General features: G+C 30.4%; 1 protein-coding gene across 8 annotated transcripts in view; it reads left to right on the top strand.

Moving 5' to 3' along the window:
- LOC139487998 (protein FAM13A-like) overlaps positions 1 to 17,841 on the top strand; it is a 69,637-nt gene that overhangs the window by 33,053 nt on the left and 18,743 nt on the right. For 5 of the 8 annotated variants that reach the window (XM_071273295.1, XM_071273293.1, XM_071273294.1 and 2 more), the window contains 13 exons: positions 1,007 to 1,199; positions 1,897 to 2,106; positions 2,567 to 2,753; positions 3,131 to 3,254; positions 3,941 to 4,030; positions 11,688 to 11,860; positions 12,184 to 12,237; positions 13,488 to 13,576; positions 14,374 to 14,419; positions 14,858 to 15,020; positions 15,597 to 15,661; positions 16,782 to 16,866; positions 17,430 to 17,808. In XM_071273295.1, the coding sequence (XP_071129396.1) occupies positions 1,007 to 1,199; positions 1,897 to 2,106; positions 2,567 to 2,753; positions 3,131 to 3,254; positions 3,941 to 4,030; positions 11,688 to 11,860; positions 12,184 to 12,237; positions 13,488 to 13,576; positions 14,374 to 14,419; positions 14,858 to 15,020; positions 15,597 to 15,661; positions 16,782 to 16,866; positions 17,430 to 17,808 (1,858 nt within the window). The remainder of the gene's footprint in view (positions 1 to 1,006; positions 1,200 to 1,896; positions 2,107 to 2,566; positions 2,754 to 3,130; positions 3,255 to 3,940; positions 4,031 to 11,687; positions 11,861 to 12,183; positions 12,238 to 13,487; positions 13,577 to 14,373; positions 14,420 to 14,857; positions 15,021 to 15,596; positions 15,662 to 16,781; positions 16,867 to 17,429; positions 17,809 to 17,841) is intronic. The other 3 variants (XM_071273298.1, XM_071273299.1, XM_071273300.1) reach the window with 1 other exon arrangement.

A 17,841-nucleotide genomic window follows, 5' to 3' on the forward strand; every position in this document is an offset into this window, starting at 1 on the left:
TTACAGGTAGTAAGTGTATGCTCAGCATTACAAAAGGTCAATCATCATTTGTAAGGTCAATGTTTATGGTCAGTACTGAGAATACCAAAGGTTGATCACATTTGTAAGGTCAATGTTTATGGTCACTGTCATTTCTGTCTATGTTTATTAGGGTCAGAAGTGTCTACTGTAGTCATATAGTTAATGATAATGCTCTAGTATATGGCCACACGTGTAATGCTGTGGTTAATACATTTTGCCTGTGGGGATACAAATTTGTATATATAGTAGAGATATTATGTAGTTCGGGACTTTTTGTGTTTATATTTAGCAATAGTTGATATATAAATATCACATGGTTACAATTCCATAGTATTTGTTTGTAAGATCGTTGTACTGACTAGAACTAAAAGGAAGAATAAGTCAGGATGTTACAATTACTCAACTTTAAAAAGGAGATGATACTTAATCAACAAAAAGTCAGTTTAAACAATTTTTATTACATTTATGCATTAATTTTAGCAGTTTCTAGAATTAAATTGCATGTAAAAACTCAAACCTTTAACAATATTAACATTTTAAAGAAAAGGATTCAACAAAATTTAAATTTATCAAGGTACAAAACCTACCTCTGAATTTCTAAATTACTTTGTGTAGATATAAACAAAATTGTTGGTTTCTTCAAAGTCAGTATTTACAATGTTAATATTGTTTGTACAAAATGTATAACAAAATAACCTGTTATAAGTCTTAATAATTTATTTCTTTATTCTATGGTTTTGTATTGTATTGTATTGTCTCAGAGCGCTGCCTTGTCTGTCTATGGCATTACAATAATAATGATAAAAAATTATCTTTTAATAGAATGTGTATTTGTTTTGTGGAAGTAATCGATAAAAATCTGATGAGGTAGGAAATATTATATTTTACAAGACAAGAATTATAGAATCCCATGAGTGATTTTGCAGATGCATCAAATATAATTTGTCTGTTTTTTTCATAGGTGTTTATTTTCTTCTATTTTCAGACAAAAGGTCTTCCAATAAATGGTTCTATGGATAAAATGAAAAAACTGTTGAGTCCTGGGACCCGAAAGAAAGTTTTCTCAAATGTCAACCGAACTTTTGGTGTCCATTTGGATGATTTGTTAGCCAGAGAGGGAAATAAATACAAAGTGCCTTTTGCTGTTATGAAAATTTGTGAAACTATTGCTGAAAAAGGTAAGAAGACTTCTGGATATAGTTACTATAATCATGTATAAATCAAGGTTAATAATCAGAAAAGCCATGAAGAATTACCAGAAGCATTTGAATCAGTAACAGGATAAGTTTATATACCTTTTATTATTTTGTTATTTACAACAACATTTTTTATCAGTAAGATTTTTGCAATTCCCATTGTACAATTCTCAAGTGATGTCACATTGTGAAAATTAAGGAATAGAAATTACAGAAAAAAGAATTATCATAAATGAATAGCTAATAATTGTTATTTTGCCAAAGAGGTATAACATGCATTTGATTGTCTCAAATTGCAAATGAGTGAGATAGTAACACATTATGAAATTTTCTACTTACTCTGCTTAGCACTCAGCATTTAGAAATAAGACCAAAGACTGGTCAGCTTGGAAAAGGAATAATATATCCAAGTAGGGTCACTTGGGTGAGATGTCTTTCAGCAGATTGTTACTTAATGAAAAAGTATTGAAAAGATATAGCTCAGTGCATTGGTCAACTACAAAGCAGGGTCCATGATCATATATTAACATATACATGTTCTCAACCAGATATGTATGAAATATTTGTCACTGAACATTAAATATCAATCCATTATAATCATATTGAACAACTTACTATATTTTTATTGAGTTAACATCTGGTAGAATTGTATTGTCTAATGTGTATTTATTTGCCCTAGGTTTGGATCAAGAGGGTATATTTAGAGTCAGTGGAAGTTCCAAGATAATTGAAAAGTTACGAGGAGAGTTTGATCAGCGAGGTGATGCTAATCTGGAAGAAGATGGAGACATAGCAGCTGTGGCTGGGGTGCTGAAACTATTCCTGAGAGAACTACCAATACCGCTTGTACCTGAGAACAGGACCCAGCAGTTTGTCTGTATACAAGATGGTAAAGAATTACTGATTGTCTGGCTTGTCTGAATATAGTATAAAACAAGTAATGATAAATAAAACCATAAAAGTAAAGCACTTTAATTAATCAGATACAATGATGCAAATACGGTTAGATATTAGATTATAATGGTATTTTTCAAGATTGTTACATTGAGGACCATTGAGGCTTTGTATAGCAACTAATTGTAAGACAGCTTCTTGCCCATTGGAATAGTAAGCATATAAAGCTTTACATGTATAATATGTGGCATTGAATGAGAAACAGACCCCCCTAAAAAAAAAAAAAAAAAAAAAAAAAAAAAAAAAAAAAAAAAAATTTAAAATAAAATCTAAGGTAAATCATGTTTTGGTAAAAAAAAAACCACAAGCCTCAGATAAGTTGTAAATCATATAAATATTTTAACTTTTTTGACATATATATTAACACTTATAGAACCCTCTCTTTTATATTCCAGCTTACCAGAATGATATAAAAGCTTGTTTGTACCAGTTAAAGCAGTGTTTACATGATAATCTACCAAAGGAACATTATAACTTACTGAAGTATTTGTCTGGTTTTCTGATCACTGTAGCTAAACATGAGAAACAGAACAAAATGACTGCTATGTCTCTTGCCATTGTTTTTGGACCAAATATATTTAGGTAAGAATGAATATTCTTTATTACAACGGAAGACCTGAACTTAAGTTTGCGCCACCCAAATGTTAAAAAACTTATACACAATGCTTATTACCACAAAACTCAAATCAGGTACACATTTAGGAAGTGTGACTTTTACTGAGTTTTATTTATGTTCAATTATAATCCAAGCATTCTTCTTTAAAAAAAATACTGGCATAATATACCAACATGGGTCAGCTCTTTATTAAATCTGGCTACTTTAGAATATAATTCTGTAAACAATGAATGCAATAGTTCTGAGTAAAAGACATTTTTTTCTGAACAAATTTGTTTTTTTGTGAACTTGCATTGTGAACCATTTTGTTTTAATAAATCCTGTAATTATTATCTTGTTACAGATGTGCACAGGGAATTGATGGTTTGAGGGACCAAGGTGCTATAAACCAAGTAGTGTATAAGTTCATAGCTCACTACAATAGTTTATTTAGGGATGAGAATGAAGATCCACCAGAGTTACACTGGGTAAGGCATTGTTAGAACATTTTTATGCTTTTAAATGGGTGCATTCACATTTATATATGTAGTCAATTTAGTCAAATATTAATACATGCAAAGAAGGATATGGAATGAAATATCACCAAAAGGGATAAGGATAAATTCATCCAAATACAGTGGCACTATAACTAATTAGCATGGTAGTAGTAAGAAATTTTATACATAACAAGAAATAGTTTTATATATCAGTTGTATTAATAACATTAACCTGCATGTATGTTTTTTTTTGGGGTTTCTTTACTCATATTAAATCTAAAATTTATAAATGTGAAAAAAGTAGGATACACATATAGACTTTTTGGTCTTGTCCAGAATGATGTGTCAATGTTCTGTTTGTGTTTATGATGCATTAGTAGTTTATAAAGCTAGTACATATACCCTTGAAAATGATTGCTGTATTCACAAAATAAAATGTGTATTCATACGTGTGCTAAATGCTAGCTAAGATTTTATAGCTTTGCTGTGCTTTTAGAAATATTTGTTCAAACACTATAAATCTTGAGAAAATCTGTGTAGTATCAGTTTTTCACAAGTTCTTGATCCTTGTTAGAACAAAATGATGTGATGTGAATTCCTATATAAGTTTTGAAAAAGATATATTGTGTTCTATAATATAAATGAAAGTAAGGTTTAAATATAATTGTTGTTTACAGCTGAGGAAAAACCAGAAAACACCTCCTCCTCCTCGTCCTCCCCCACCTAAAGTTTATATTGAGGATAAACCTGTACCATCACCAAGGAAGGTACGATGTCATCACTATATATGTGTGTGTTCTTATCTCTGCTTTGCACGTCTTAATGTATACATTATACCACTAAATCTTTGTAGTACTATACAAATATCTAAACATAAACTATGGTTTCTTTTCAATGGAAAGTAGAAATATGTGGTACTTATAAGAATTAAATGCTGTTTAGTAAGTTAAAGTGATATGATTGCAAGTGACATATCACATTTTGCATGAAAAGCATAAGACATTTTTGCTTAGAAATGTGCATTATATGTCTCTGGCTTTCTTATAGCATAGCATATGAATTATTAAATCTGCATACATTCCTTTAAAGCTTATGGCAGTTCTATTTTACTTCATAGTAAAATTCAGAATCAGCAGAGGTTTCTAAAAATCATTTCAAATGAAATTTCAGAACCTATATTTACACTGAAATTACAAGCTGGAGTTAAGTAAGACTTTCAAATATAAAAAAGAAGATGTGGTATGATTGCCAATGAGACAACTGTCCACAAGAGACCAAAATGACATAGACATTAACAACTATAGGTCACCGTACGTCCTTCAACATTGAGCAAAGCCCATACCACATAGTCAGCTATAAAAGGCCCCGATAAGACAATGTAAAACAATTCAAATGAGAAAACTAACAGCCTTATTTATATAAAAAAAAAGCCAGCATAATTTCTAGATATCAAAGGATGAAATCCTTGAAACAAATATAAACACATTTAATGTAATTCACTACAAATGTATACACCTAAAGGATAACAAGTGCTTTACCTTGAACTAATTAAAAGAGTGATGGGAATGGTTAAAGTTGTATAGTCCATAAATTTGATTTATGTGGATTTTAATCTTTTTTCTGGGTACTTGATAAACTTGTCTGTTATGCAATTGTCTATGATGATGTTGTGGACTTCATTAAAATCAATAAGAAATAGTTATTATCATAGACTGGATGAAACTTTTGATCCATTCTATTACTATTACATTATTCTTTTATTTAGGTACTATATTCTACATGTGAAAAATTATTTGTTGATGATATTGGACATTCTTAATTTTATAGTAGTATCATTTGCAAAATCACTCAATTTCTACCAAGCTTTTTTAAGCTACATTATACATATCATCTATTTATTTTGAATATTTATATTCATTATGTTATTGTTCTGTTCATTCTTTTCTTTTAGATAAAACATTGTAGCCATGTTTTGACAATCAATTAGTTTTTTGTATAGCATTATTTCCTTTGCTTCCAGAAGTAGTCATAAGTCCTGTTCTTATCTCCAAGACAATTGGATTTATAGATTCTGCCACATTTTTCTCAGTAGTTATATATTACCAAACTTTTTATCCCATATCTGGATATGTCACCATTTATTATCTCTTCTTATAATCTGTGATATGTGATTTACCAAAAGTTATGAAAATTGACCTGCAGAATTGGCTCTTGACCTCTCAATTATAGTAAATCTTAGTATTTTTTTTGCTTACTTAATGTGTCCCCCTTTTTTTCAACAGAACCTTCTACAGTCTCTTTATTGTATTATTTTTCTGTGTTTAAGTCAACATTGTATGCTCCAAATTGTAGTCAAGTTTAAGGAAAATTTTCAGTATTGAACAATTGCCCTAAAGACAAATTGACATTAATGACAAAATATGTAATGCTGGTTTCTTCTACCCTAGACTACAAACTGCCCCTTTTGTTGGATGAAAAGATGCTCAAATGGAATGTTTTGACAGTCTGTCACCATCTAAGTACCATCTTTGTGCTAATGTAGGTTAGCTGTTATCACTAGATTGTACCAGGTGGATGTTAAGACTATATCTTGGAATTAGGTTTAGCTAGCTTTAAAACCAGGTTTAATCCAACATTTTCTACATACAAAAATGCTTGTACCAAGTCAGGAATATGACAGTTGTTATCCATTCATTTGATGTGTTTGGGCTTTTGATTTTGCCTTTTGATTTGAGACTTTCTGTTTTGAATTTTCCTCAGAGTTCAGTATATTTGTGATTTTACTTTTTTCTAGAATATTGAAGCTAATATCTAAATCTTAATAACTTCATTATTCAACCATTTTATTCCAATTCAATATTCCCATATGTTTTAAGATTTTATCTAAATGAAGTTGAGATTCATTCCAAAAACTCCTCAGTAATTTTTGTTTTCAAGAGTATTTCATGTATGGATGTTAATTTTTTAATTTTTCAGCTTTGGATTGTTGAATCTTGAAAAATTGAACTATGAAAGCAAGAAAATAATATGCTCTGCATATACTTATTGAGATTTTAAACCAGCTATAAAGATAATAAATGGCATTATTATTTAAAAGGTTTGAAAAGAAATTAATCTTCCATTTTCTTTAAACATTCAAAACATGGGACTATGATTTATTTGTAAAGCTTTTTATACGACCGCAAAATCCGCAAAATTTGAAAAATTTTTCGTCATATATTGCTATCACGTTGGCGTCTGCGTCGTCGTCGTCGTCGTCCGAATACTTTTAGTTTTCGCACTCTAACTTTAGTAAAAGTGAATGGAAATCTATGAAATTTAAACACAAGGTTTATGACCACAAAAGGAAGGTTGGTATTGATTTTGGGAGTTTTGGTCCCAACATTTTAGGAATTAGGGGCCAAAAAGGGCCCAAATAAGCATTTTCTTGGTTTTCACACTATAACTTTATTTTTAAGTTAATAGAAATCTATGAAATTTTGACACAAGGTTTATGACCACAAAAGAACGGTTGGGATTGATTTTGGGAGTTCTGGTTTCAACAGTTTAGGAATTAGGGGCCAAAAAAGGGCCCAAATAAGCATTATTCTTGGTTTTCGCACAATAACTTTAGTTTAAGTAAAAAGAAATCAATGAAATTTAAACACAATGTTAATGACTACAAAAGGAAGGTTGGTATTGATTTTGGGAGTTTAGGTCCCAACAGTTTAGGAATTAGGGGCCAAAAAGGGACCCAAATAAGCATTTTTCTTGGTTTTCGCACCATAACGTTAGTATAAGTAAATAGAAATCTATGAAATTTAAACACAAGGTTTATGACCATAAAAGGAAGGTTGGTATTGATTTTGGGAGTTTTGGTCCCAACATAATAAGGGGCCCAAAGGGTCCAAAATTAAACTTTTTGTTTGATTTCATCAAAATTGAATAATTGGGGTTCTTTGATATGCCGAATCTAACTGTCATGACTGTGTATGTAGATTATTAACTTTTGGTCCTGTTTCAAATTGGTCTACATTAAGGTCCAAAGGGTCCAAAATTAAACTTAGTTTGATTTTGACAAAAAATGAATCAGTTAGGTTCTTTGATATGCTGAATCTAAAAATGTACTTAGATTCTTGATTATTGGCCCAGTTTTCAAGTTGGTCCAAATCGGGGTCCAAAATTAAACTTTGTTTGATTTCATCAAAAATTGAATAAATGGGGTTCTTTGATATACCAAATCTAACTGTGTATGTAGATTCTTCATTTTTGGTCCTGTTTTCAAATTGGTCTACACTAAAGTCCAAAGGGTCCAAAATTAAACTTAGTCTGATTTTAACAAAAATTGAAATCTTGGGGTTCTTTGATATGCTGAATCCAAAAATGTACTTAGATTTTTTATTATGGGCCAAGTTTTCAAGTTGGTCCAAATCAGGATCTAAAATTATTATATTAATTGCACAGTATTGCGCAATGGCAAGAAATATCTAATTGCACAATATTGTGAAATAGCAAATTTTTTTTTAATTAGAGTTATCTTTCTTTGTCCAGAATAGTAAGCAAGAAATATCTAATTGCAAAATATTGTGCAATAGCAAGATTTTTTTTTAATTGGAGTTATCTTTCTTTGTCCAGAATCAACTTAAATCTTTGTTATATACAATATACAATGTATATTCACTTTTTACTACCAACTGATAAATTAAAATAATCTTTACCATTCAGTGATAACAAGCAGTTTTTTTACATCTTAATATTTTATGATGTATTTAAATGAGTAGTTATTGTTGCAAACTCCATTAGAAATTTTAATTGAGATTAGTTTTGGAATAAGGGAAAGGGGGATGTGATTAAAAAAATTGGGTTCAATTTTTCTCATTTGAAATTTCATAAATAAAAAAGAAAATTTCTTCAAACATTTTTTTGAGAGGATTAATATTCAACAGCATAGTGAATTGCTCTAAGAGAAAACAAAAATTTTAAGTTCATTAGAACACATTCATTCTGTGTCAGAAACCTATGCTGTGTCAACTATTTAATCACAATCCATATTTAGAGCTGAATCCAGCTTGAATGTTGTGTCCATACTTGCCCCAAGCGTTCAGTGTTCAACCTCTGATCGGAGCATCTGGTTTACATATATTAGTTGTCTGACTTCTTGTACCTTTAAATAAACAATCATGTACACATTATTAATTACTTGAAGACACCCAGTGCCATTGCTGCGTTTACAGTTATAGTGGAAGGACCCAACATTGTGTTAAAGTGAAAGCATAACTTGTCCTGCCTTCTTAAATCATATATATCTCAAAGAAAATGGTAAGAAAAACCGGAATCTTTGTCTAAGATTCAATCGAATTGTCCTAAGGTGAATGGGAAGGAATTCATTAATACTTCAGGTTTAAACTACATGTACTTTATGTAATAAAATCCACATGTATGTATGAAATATGTTTTGATCTTTGTGTAAGATTTATGGGATATTTCCTAAGGTGAATGGGAAGGTATTCATAAATACTTTAGGTTCTGACTACTTTTAATGCACTTGAAATATTTAACGTTTGAAAAAATAAATGTTTTAAGTCCTGTTTTTTTTCCTCTTCCAAGATACTTATGAAATATGTTCTCCATTGAAATAAGCTAAGTCTCATTTGACAAAGAAGAAAAATTGTCTTTAGATTCTTCTTACTTATAACCACTAATTTATACAAGAAATTAAAAGAAAATATGTATGTCCAGCAGTGGATGACCTGTAAGGTTTATAACCTTACTGTATTATTTATAATGACCACTAGTTTATAGAGTATTAGTAAATAGTTGTATCCAGTAGTGTTAATAACCTAACTTTATTATTATTTACTCAGTAATCCATCTTATTCATTCAAAACAAGTATGTAATACATTTTCTTCCTGTTATTGATGGCTGAAGAGTCCCATCTATTTCTTTAGGAAAATAAGTTATACATACAGGGAAATAGGAAATGGAATGGTTGTACCTTTCTAAACTTTCACAGTAAAACACTATTAGTTATAATCTGTGGAAGATTTAGTACCATTATCTAGAAACTAGGGATACAAGTTTTGTTAGGTAGTCCCAGGAGTTTATTCTTAGTGTAAACTTTGTCATCTATAGTGTAACTTTGTCATCTTTAGTGTAACTTTGTCATCTAAAGTGTAACATTGTCATCTTAAGTGTAACGTTGTCATCTATAGTGTAACTTAATTTGTCATCAATATTTAATTTATTGAGGTAAACATGTATACAAAGTTCTTGTATTTCTTCTATTATAAAATGAGAAAGGATAAAATTATATATTTTTAAAACATTTTTTTGAATGAATATAATTAAGATTGATCACTGAGTATAGTCATTTGTTTAAGCTAATTTTTAGAAATATACAGAAAATCTTATTTTCTTATCCCAGGCATAGATTACCTTAGCCGTATTTGGCACACTTTTTTGGAATTTTGGATCCTCAATGCTCTTCAACTTTGTACTTTTTTGGCTTTATAACTATTTTGATCTGAGCGTCACTGATGAGTCTTATGTAGACAAAACATGCATCAGGCGTACTAAATTATAATCCTGGTACCATTGATAACTATTTATTCTACAAATCTACATGCAAAGTTGTAAATGTTAACTTTTGAGTAGTTTTGTACTTTAACACTTGAAAATATATGTTAAAGTCACATTTCAATTGTAAAGTCATATAAATATACTTTTAAGTCTAATATATTAAAAGCATTTATAATAGAAAGTAAATAAATACTGTCTGCATGTGGAAAATGGGAGTAATGTGTAAACAATATAAACAATTGAATTTTCAGGATAATATATATGCATATGTGTAAATATTTACATAGTACAGGTATTAAGTACAACTTTAATAAAGGCACATATATTTACCATGATCAGTTTTAACAGTGCTGGTATTGTATTATTGACTATCGTCAAATTTCTTTTAGACATCTGCATGGTCCCAAGTATGTTTTTATTTGTTCATATTTGATGATGCATGAGTAAAGATACATTTACAACTCTAGAAATATAATTCTATTTAGCTGTAACTTTACTTAGATAAAAATGTAGTTGGTTTCATTTAGTAAACAAATGTTCCATATGAATACATAAACTATTAAAAAAAAAAAAAAAACACCAAGAAAGGATAAAGGATAAAGAAATTATTGTAAATATGAACATTTTCTTGTGGGGTTATTTTTTCTTATTTCCGGATCTCATTTAACACAAGAAAATATTCCAAGAGCAAACAGTTTGTACCAAAAAAATATGAATGTTAAGGGTGCACTGATCTCTTGTTACTAAAATTTTATCCCAGCTAGAAAAGTTTATGTTTAGGCAGCAGTCTACAGTAAATTTTTCACCGATCTTGATTGTAAAAGTTTGCTACATGTATCACATTTGAAACCAACTCCTGTAGACATTAACTTCCTTTCTGTTAAGTTTCACATGTAGATTTTAAGCATAAATGTAATTCATCACACAAGCATTTAAAAATCAGTGATGAAGATTTGTTAGTAAGATCAGATATCTTGAATTAGGATGTTTTTATTGAAGCTAAGACATACAAGGAGATATATGAAATTAAGGGGCAAATCATTTTTTAAAACAAAAACTAATATGCCTATGTAAGATGATTGCTTTACTTGTTTGAGTCTGTAAGGTGAAAAAATGTATTTAAAATGTGTCAAGGTAGGGTTATTATTGTATTATCTTTTGTATTGACTTGATTAATGATGGTCTATACACTCAAACATTGTGTCTGAGCATTGTCATTCAATGTATAACATGATTGTCAATACTGTTATCATAAAGTGATTGGGTCATGGACTGTTTCCTTCCTCTGGAATTACAGACAATTTGTTAATGGTAGATAACAATTTTACACCTATTTTACTTCCGTTTTTTTGCAATAAATCTGTACTCTTGAATGATTATCCAATATAAACTACTGTATGCAACAGTCAGACTAGACATTTTGATTAGATTTTATGGAAATATTGTGAGTTGTCTTGTAATAGAAATTATTGGAAAAAAGTTGTAAATTATAATTATTTACAGAGAAGATTCTAAATGTAGCTGACTTTTTAGATAGAATTACGGGTACTTCATTCCCGTTTTCTATGATTTTCAAAGGAAATACTTACAAAAAATCATGTAATGATTTCTATCTTGAAATGAACATGTTTTGGAATATTGTGTTATTTTTCATTTAAAAAAAGATGAATATTTGACATGTATATTTTTGGGAACAAACAATTTTTTTCAGATGTGCTGTGTCATTTAGTACCGTAGATGGGACCTTATGAGAGATGAATTATTATGGCATCTTTCATTTATATTGTCATTTAAAACTTATATATGTTAATTAAAAGGATGTACCATTTATAACATTGTCATTAGAAGGTTAATTTTGTTTACAGATTCGTCATGAGAATTACGACAGTGTTCATTACCAGGATGGTGAGGATATTGAACATAACGATCACAGCGAAACTTCATCAAGTCTGACTGTAGGAAGAGGAAATATCCATAGTCCTATGTTTAGTGATGATGAAACCACAGGACGGGCTGCCTCACCATTCATATTGGACAGGTAAGGAGTTTTTCGTTTAGATATAATAGCTTACAATCCTATTTAATTCATATATAGATAACAAGATGTGGTATGAATGGCATTGAGACAACTCTCCATCCAAGTCACGATGTATAAAATGTTAACAATAATAGGACAAAGTACGGCCTTCATCACAGAATGTTATGAATAGAGAATATTTGTTTTTAATATTTTATTTGTAAATTTGAAGAGAAAAATTCATGATACATAGATTGTCATGTTAGATAAAAAAATTAGTAAACATTAAACTTTGGTTTTAATAGCTTTATATGGTGTTCATATATATGTCTATTTGATTACAGTGATGGAGGATACAGTATAATAGAATCTCCAGTCCCATCTGCCAGAACATCCAAGTAAGTGTGTATCTAAGTCTAGTCTTATTGAAACAAATAGTTGATAATACACAATTGACAGCAACATAAAAACCAAACAAAACTGAAAAAAAGACATCTAAGAGTCTGTATACCATTTTCAACAATAAACAGGCGTCCATACTTCTGTGCAGTCAAAAATACCTGAGTCTAGAAAAGTTGTGAATAAAAGAGAAGGTATGGTCCTATTTTGGGTCTTGAAAATTTACAGATAATAAGATGATGCTTAATAATGTTACTAATTATACAATTTGAAGCAGTAAATAAAAGGCTTTGAGAAAATTTGTGGTGATGTCATTATTGTTACATAAGCCAGATTGTTCAGATTTTTAGCCAGAATGGACTAATTTGAAAAATATTTTTGGCTTAATATACAATAAGAGTGTCTCCCTAAGTTATTTTTGCCAATGAATAGATAATACACTTACAGTTTAAATATCTTTTTAAGCAAAAGTTGTTCTCATTATTTTTTCTAAGTCTGTACAAGTCAAGTTGTCTAGATTTGTTTTGCTTTCAGCTTTTAGCTGAATTTCCTGTTATTAACACCTTTAAAAAAAAGATATTTTACCAAAACTGCAATGTTTTATAAAAACACAGAGATTCAAAATTTGATTCTGAAAGATAGGTTGATTTTAGGTCCAATATGGTCCTAATTAACCATCTCCCTTAATGGAGTCAATCAAAAGATCCATCACCAACATCATGTCACAATGTGTTAATTTAGAATCATGATTTTATTAAGTTGTCTATAACAGGATCCTGCACCTTGAGTCTGTCATAATATTTATGTGATGACCTTACATGAAAGTAAACATTTCTATAAACATCCTTATTTAAGGGGAATTTTTACACCTTGTCAGTATTATTCTTAAAAGTTTTGCCTTTAGAGTAGTCACTTAAACCAAAACTGATACCGAATGAAATACAAAATTTATATTGATTTGGTATGTGTAAAATCTATAATTATACATATCACCAATTTGTCAGCTACAATTGTTGCAGGAATATAAGTACATTTCAATATCTCAATATTCATTAGAAGCAAGATTTTTTTTTTTTTTAATAAATAATATCAAAATAGATTTATACTTTACTTTACTTAGTTTAGTTATTGTATATTTTTAAACTGTAGATAGACATTAAACATTTTATTTACTTTCTGTATCAGCGTTTCTTTTGGAAGATATCTACTGATATTACTATCATCTAATGGGACATACTTTGTTTTACAGAGTTGTACAACATGCCATAACCAAAGCCATAACTAATAACTTGTTTGGAGATGAAGATGATACAGAGGCTGAAGATGAACATCAAAAAGGTACAGCTCTTTTTTGGCAGCTTTCAATTTGTCATTCAAGTTATAGATTTAACAAGAATGTGTCCCAAGTACATGGATGCCCCATTCACACTATCATTTTCTGTATTCAGTGGACCGTGAAAATAGGATAAAATCTCTAATTTGGCATTAAAATTAGAAAGATCATATCATAGGGAACATGTGTACTAAGTTTCAAGTTGATTGAACTTCAACTTCATCAAAAAGTACCTTAATCAAAAATTTTAACCTGAAGCGGGACAGACGAACGAACGGACCAACAAACCGATGAGCGAACAAACAGAGATATGGACGCACAGACCAGAAAACATAATGCCCATAAATGGGGCATAAAAATTATAACTGTAAGAGGAAAAAAAATGATCTGTTGTCAGCAGACTTTTAGCTTCATATGTCCCTCTTTAATCAACCAAATATATTCAATGATTTTTTGACAGCAAAACAAAAGGTTGTTCGCAATAAGAATGGAATGACTTGCACTAATCATCAAGGTCAAAGACCAAAAGCAAGGTCAACATCTTACTATCAATCTATTATGTACATAAGTAACAAGAGTAGATGGGGATAGACACTTTTTGCATTTAGAAATAAAAAGGTGGAATCTGTACAAAAGAATAAAATATAAATAATAGTGTAACAATTATGGACCCTTGAACATAATATTTACTGATTGAAATATCAATTATACAATGTTAGTACATTGTACTAGAAAAAAGCCACCTAAGTTATGATAGGTAGGAAAGGATTCTCTAACAAAAACAATATTTTCATACTTTCAGATAATTCTCATGAAGAAGCACTAAAAGTGGAGCACCTAGACGATGGGTATGTACATTTATTTTTACCAAAACCAAATAACCTCATACAGTTAGAGTAGATAGTGTTTGTATTGCTTTAAAACAAAAAAAGGAATCTGACCCCAAATAATGAATAAATAGAAAATTGGAAGTTAGTTTTACCACCAACAATTGATTAGGTGAATAATTGAAGTTAAGTGTAGTTTGAAATTACTTCAGAGATCCTTATACATGCAAAATGTGTATGTTTGGTACATATGTGCATATTTTGTTTTATCTGTTTAATATTATATTCCTTTTGGGGCTTTAATGGGTGAGTGGTACAAGAAGTTCTACAGCTACAGTAATGACCAGCATGTCAATGCTGAGGTTATGAGGTCCAATTCAACCTGTTGCAAGGTGCTTTTGACTCCAACATTAATTGAATAGGATTCAAGAGGTATTTAACTGTTGTGATCCTTTTTAGGCTAATTGAGACTGTGGAACCTGTGCCAATCATGGATAGAATCAAAGCTTTTCAGAAAGACCCAGAAAAAATGGAAGTAGATCAAGTTGTCAAACCTTTGAAGGCCAGACCTGTGTCAAAAGCTTTTGACTTATTTGAAAGCAGAGGAATTATGATAGCACAGGTATATTATAAACTTTATACTAAGAAGAAGATACCAAATATATAACTGTTTGTTTGAGGGTGAGGGACTGAATTTTTATTCATAGAGAATGGAAATCACCTAAAATTTAAGATGCTATATTTTGGCAATTTAAGATGTATATAATTTGGAGTTTAGTATGACGTCCATTATCACTGAACTAGTATAGATATTTGTTAGGGGCCAGCTGAAGGATCCCTCCAGGTGCAGGACTTTCTCGGTGCATTGAAGACCTTTTGGTGACCTTCTGCTGTTGTCTGTTGCATGGTCTGGTTGCTGTCTTTTTGACACATTCCCCATTTCCATTCTCAATTTTATAATAAAAGTTGACAAGCAGCTGTATAAGACAAATTGATTGCATGTTGTCTGCACGTGGATTATCAATAAAAGCTGGGGTTTTTTTTGGGTTTTTTTTATATTTTTTTTATAAATATCTCTCAAGAAGAAAGCAATCATTTTTTTTCTCGCAGGTTATGCCAAAAATGTTTAAAAATAATGATTATTAAAATATAGATTTTATTTTTTGCTTATACAAATGCATTTGTTTTGTATTATCAGGCTCCAACAAATATTGCTGATATTCAGGGTGGCAGCACTGAAGGAAAAGAAGCATCAGAACAGAGGTAATTATTTGTTCCGAAAAAGTAAATACTACATTGTATTGTTAGCAAGATCATTATTCATAGGTTTCCTAACAAGTGTAAAATGTCCCTTTCCAAAGTTAAACTTCTGAAATCAGACATTTAAATCATTTTTTCCACACTTCAGAACTTTAAAAAAATTTACTAAAATAAGATTTTCAGGTGGTAAGTGTGATTGTTTTATAAATTATTGAAGAATTCATATATTTTTGTTGCTATGGAGGAAAGTGATTCATATGGAAAAAATGGAAAAAAGGGACGAAAGATACCAGAGGGACAGTCAACCTCACAAATAAAAAAAACCCTGACAACGCCATTCCTAAAAATGAAAAATACAAACAGACAAACAGTAGTACACATGACACAACATATAAAACTAAAGAATAAGCAACGAACTTGTGATGGCGTCTGTAAAATTTAAGAAGGGATGATTTCAACTTCACCATTTGGAACTCTTGGTTTAATAGCTTCCTTGTGAGCAGCAACCTTCTATCAAGAAAATCATGAGAGGAAATACAAGTACGGGAATATCGTATCAATTGGGAGATATATACCACATATGCAGGTGCTGCTGGAATGTTGCTTCTTAGAAATGGAAAGTTCACAATTTGAAAGCTGAAATCATCTCTTTTGTTGTAAAGTTTTGTTTTCAACGGACCCTCATTGTCAATTTCTAGATGTAAGTCAAGATATGAGGCCAACTTAACTGTATCTGTTGTATCCTATATCTCTAGTTCGATGGGATAGATGCGTTCAACATATTCACCAAATTTTGAATTATTTAGTGAGAGAACATCATCTATACAGCGGAAAGTAAAGTTAAAGGATATTGCTAACTTCTTATTTTTCTTCCTAAGAAGTTCCTGTATGAAGTCAGCCTCATAATAATATAGAAATGGAAATGTTGCAATATTGTTTCGTAAGCAATGCATTTATAGTTATCACTTTTTCATATCCTACTCCTTGCAGTAAGATGCAATGTATATTTCTTCATGTGAGAAGAGACCACAGCCATAAGAGAAATTAATTTTTATATTTTTGCTAATTGAACAGATGTGTGAAAGTTTTTTCTAATGGCAGATAACTGATTTTTTTATTTCAGAGTTGAAGAATTTGTTTGTGATGATGACAGTGAACAAGATCCATTTGAAGTAGTAAGAAGAAATTCCACTGAACCTCTTCCATCTGTAAGCATAGCATATTGAGTTATGTCCCTGTATAATTTTATAATTTCATTGTCAGGGACTTGTTAATTTTATATTTGCCTTTCAGAGAGAAGATTAGGAATTTTATGATATTTTCACTGTACATATCTTTTTCTGACTACAGGCTAATGATCACCTAAGACTTTTGTAACACAATATGAGATTTCATCAAAGCCAATGCCTTGTGTAGTTAAATAGGATTTATTGGCAGTTGATATAAATAGGTTCTGTAACCTGTCATAGTCGCTGCTATACTGATGATGACAGTTCTATACATTTTGAAAATATTAATTAGGATGGGAAAATCATTAGGGAAGGTCAACAGATGTGATTATAGTATACCAAAGTCAAATGGGTCATAACCTGAATTTCACTTTCAGTATTTAACAGGTATTTTAGTGTTTTATATCATTGATGTGTGATAAACTTTTTTAAATACACTGTTCAACTGTTCATAGATAAGCATGGTTGTTATTTTTTATTAGAAATTAGATATAACAAACTAATGGAAAAAAATTGTAATTTGTTTGCATGTTTTTTTTCAGTTTAAAAGGACCTCTGGACCTTTGAATAGGAGATCCCCATCAAGGAGGAAATCAAGAGGAAGTACTGGAGATGAAGAAGAAGAAGAAACGCCAAGTGAAGATATACCTGTCCCTGTGAAACACAACAAAATGTCAGAAGATTTGGACCTTATCATGGAGACACCATCCAATAATAACCAAGAAAATGAAGCTGATGGCGATATGAATCACAACCATCCCAAACCAAGAGTTGCTTTCCTAGAACTAACCAATAACAGAGAGGAGATAGAGAAACGAGGTTCTCCTGATATGTCTCCTAGTAGATCACCAAGTAACAGTCGTAAACCCTTCATTCCTCTGTTGGATTTGTCTACACTCCATCAACATGTGGATAGTACAGGTACTGTATAACAATATCAATGTAGTGTTTAAA

The sequence above is a fragment of the Mytilus edulis genome, chromosome 9 (genome assembly GCF_963676685.1).
Source record: "Mytilus edulis chromosome 9, xbMytEdul2.2, whole genome shotgun sequence".
Taxonomy (NCBI): Eukaryota; Metazoa; Mollusca; class Bivalvia; order Mytilida; family Mytilidae; genus Mytilus; species Mytilus edulis.